Raw genomic sequence first — 3,205 nt, 5'->3', positions numbered from 1 at the left:
GAAATGATATATTAGTAAAATAGTCTCTAAATCATTTTGAAAACAATAATTTCCTTAAGATATACTAACGAGTTTTAAGTTAAATGGCAAAATAACTCGATTGGCATGGATCATGTACAAAAAAGAGATGATTTCAAAAGAGACAATTTGGTTTTTTATAAATAAAAATAAAATATCAAACCGATACACCAAAAATAAGGTCAAACGTTGTATAATTTTAATTAACTAGCTAGCCTAGAGCAAATGCATCGATGAGATTGATGCTTTTGAAATTTCATGTATAATCGTATAATATATTTTTATTGTTGTTTTATTTAGATTGATACTTTTGAGATTTCATATATAATCATGTAATATATTCTTTATTATTATATTTTTTTTTACAAAATAGGATATATTTTAAAGTTTAGATAAATATAATACAAAATTTTTAGACATGTCACCTATATGAAAATGAAAATCATAAATAAGGTAATGATCGGCATCACAAAATATAAATTGCCTAAAACCTAAAGTAAATAAACTAGGCAACTAAAATTTTATATAACATACTTATATACTTTTTTTTTATGGAAATATATGAAGAAAAATATTTGTAAGACATCTCCAATCTAACATCAAATCTTATATTTTATTCCACTTAGTCAACTGCAACATCACCTCATTCATCTTATTTTCCCCTTTCGGTGTAAATGAATAAATATAATTTATACCCTCATTTACTCCAAAATATATAAAATTTTAGTAAGTCATTTTTAGTCCAACAACTTTAATATTTATTCACTCCTAGTTTATAAAAATGATAAGTGTATCTTAAATATTATAATTATTTTATTACAATATTATGTTATATATTAAATTGATATTAATTAATATTAAATTTATCTTAATGTTTTGAATTTAAATATTTAAAAATTGTAAAACACGGTAATATATTTAAATACTTTAAAATATTAAAACACAAAAATATGGTTATAAATATAACTTTTGTATTTAATAAATGTTCTTTAATAAAAAAAATATCTAATGAGAAATCGTGCATGGAAAATCAACACATGTTCATACCATTTGTATTTGATACGTTTGGTTTTCTCGCACCGGATACGGTAAAGCTTCTTAAAAGAGTACAACGAATCATGCATAGTAATGTTATATCCCCTAGATCTTCGGATAGAGTCTTTAAAAAAATTAGCTTTACCATTCAAAAAGGTTTAACGACACAGTTTGTTGTCCGTTTGTCATCTCACTCACTGTACGATGACAATTAAAATATATGAAAGTTAAAAATTGTCTTTCAAAAAAAAATGTATGAATAATCTTCAAATGCAATTTTCATATCTAATAAAAGTTATTAATATATAAAAAATTAATTTGGTTATAATTTTTGTAATAATATATATTTGTAAAAACTTTATATAAAGAAATATAAGTAGATATGTAAAGAATAAATAAGTTAAGGGTGTTTTTTTGAGAATTTATATATGTTAAAAATAGTGAATGATGTAGGGTTGGAAAATAGGAAAGCCCAGCTGGGGTCGGCCGGTTACGCCCTTTTTCTAGACTCGTATAAATAAGGCATATTCGATCGATTCCATACCAACAACCAAACCCTAACCCTAATCTTTCCACCAGCGAATTGCTTTCTCTTTTTCCCCAAAAGTTTCTCTCAAATTATCCCTGGGAAATTCCAATTGTGAATGGTGGAAATCTTGATTCATTGGTGGATGATCTCCCCCCTTCCCTCGAGGGGGATCTCTTCTGTTTCCACCGCTTTCTCCTTCGGATCTTGCAAGGAAGGCTGGTACTACCGCTGCATCGGCGTCGACCCGTGAGATCGGAATCTGCTTTCGTTAACGCCGCCGTCTAATCACTGTCGTCACGTTTTTTCTGATTGAATTCGATTTTACTTGATTGTTTTGTTCTTTCTATTTCCGTATAAAGGATATTCAGAGGAAAATTTTTAATTGTTTATTCGAAGAAAAATGTTGCTTACGAAGCATAAGAAAAATCAGGCCGCCAAAGGCGGCGGGAATCGGCTTTTGATCAGCGTCACCGTCGTTGGAAGCGCTGGTCCGATCCGTTTTGTTGTTAACGAAGAAGAGCTCGTGGCTTCCGTCACCGACACCGCTCTTAAATCCTACGCTCGCGAAGGCCGTCTCCCCGTTCTCGGCTCTAATCTCAATGATTTCGTACTCTATTGTCCCATCTCCGGGACCGAAGGTAAACTTCCACATCGTGGAATCAATTGGATTAAATTCAAGAGTCTAATGTATTTCATGTTTTCGTTATCTCAGCCTTGAGTCCATGGGACATGATTGGGTCATTTGGAGTGAGGAATTTCATGCTGTGCAAAAAACCTCAGAAGGAAGAGAAGGGTGGCGGCGATGGGAAACCGGTGGCTGTGGGAATAACAAGAAAAAGCTCTGGCAGCTGGAAAGCATGGTTCAATAAATCACTCAATCTCAAAGTTTCTTCCCATTGAATTTACAACCGGAATCAGATAATTTCATGATCTCTTTACAATCTTGAATTTTCGTTATTTCTTACAATTGAAAGTTCTGCAGTTCTTCAATTACCCCGCCCTGGGCATGGGTTTCAGATGCTGTGGAATTATTGATTGTTGTTAGATAGTGACGAATTTCAGATTGAAATTGATTTGTGGTTAGGGTTTTGTTTGTTTTTCAAACCAATTGTCAATTTCATATATTTGCTTCTTTATTTTTAATAATTGTTTTTTGTCTTGCATTAAAGGACATGATACGCAATTTTAATGATGCAATAGTCGTCGACCTTTTGAACCGATTAATGTGTTCTTCGCTGTCAAACAATGATTCTTACGGCGATAACTTTGTTTAAATTTTGATTAATCTATCTCTTGTAGTAACATTTTAAACCGTTAAAAAAATTTATAGAAAAATGTTTTAGATAAAAAATTTTGATTTTCTAGATTAGACCATCTCCAATTCATTGAATTTGAATGAGTTCAATGGATATATATATATATATATATATATATATATATATATATATATATATATATATATATATATATATATATATATATATGCATCATTTATCATTTTATTTATTTATTGTTATTTTAAAAAAAATTAATTAGCATGAAATTAAAAATTAAAAACTACAATTAAAATTAATATTAATTAAAATTTAAAATAAAAAATAATATATATATATATATATATAT

At 29.2% G+C, this 3,205-nt stretch overlaps 1 protein-coding gene across 1 annotated transcript; it reads left to right on the top strand.

Annotated features, from left to right (window-relative positions):
- Positions 1-1,580: 1,580 nt before the first annotated feature.
- On the top strand, positions 1,581-2,806 carry LOC111890381 (uncharacterized protein At4g22758). The gene is made up of 2 exons (XM_023886502.3): positions 1,581-2,220; positions 2,295-2,806. The coding sequence occupies exons 1-2, from the start codon at positions 1,983-1,985 to the stop codon at positions 2,480-2,482; spliced, it is 426 nt and encodes a 141-aa protein (XP_023742270.1). The 5' UTR covers positions 1,581-1,982; the 3' UTR covers positions 2,483-2,806.
- Positions 2,807-3,205: the final 399 nt, after the last annotated feature.

This window comes from Lactuca sativa, chromosome 4, assembly GCF_002870075.4.
Source record: "Lactuca sativa cultivar Salinas chromosome 4, Lsat_Salinas_v11, whole genome shotgun sequence".
Taxonomy (NCBI): domain Eukaryota; kingdom Viridiplantae; phylum Streptophyta; class Magnoliopsida; order Asterales; family Asteraceae; genus Lactuca; species Lactuca sativa.
The sequence above is the reverse complement of the archived record's forward strand: the minus strand, read 5'-3'. Positions and strand labels throughout refer to the sequence as shown.

What these genes read in the sequence shown, in the direction of transcription:
- LOC111890381 (XM_023886502.3), top strand. Translation starts at nt 1,983, where the DNA reads ATGTTGCTTACGAAGCATAAGAAAAATCAGGCCGCCAAAGGCGGCGGG. An exon ending in TCCCATCTCCGGGACCGAAG is followed by an intron (nt 2,221 to 2,294) that starts GTAAACTTCCAC and finishes TCGTTATCTCAG; the next exon opens with CCTTGAGTCCATGGGACATG.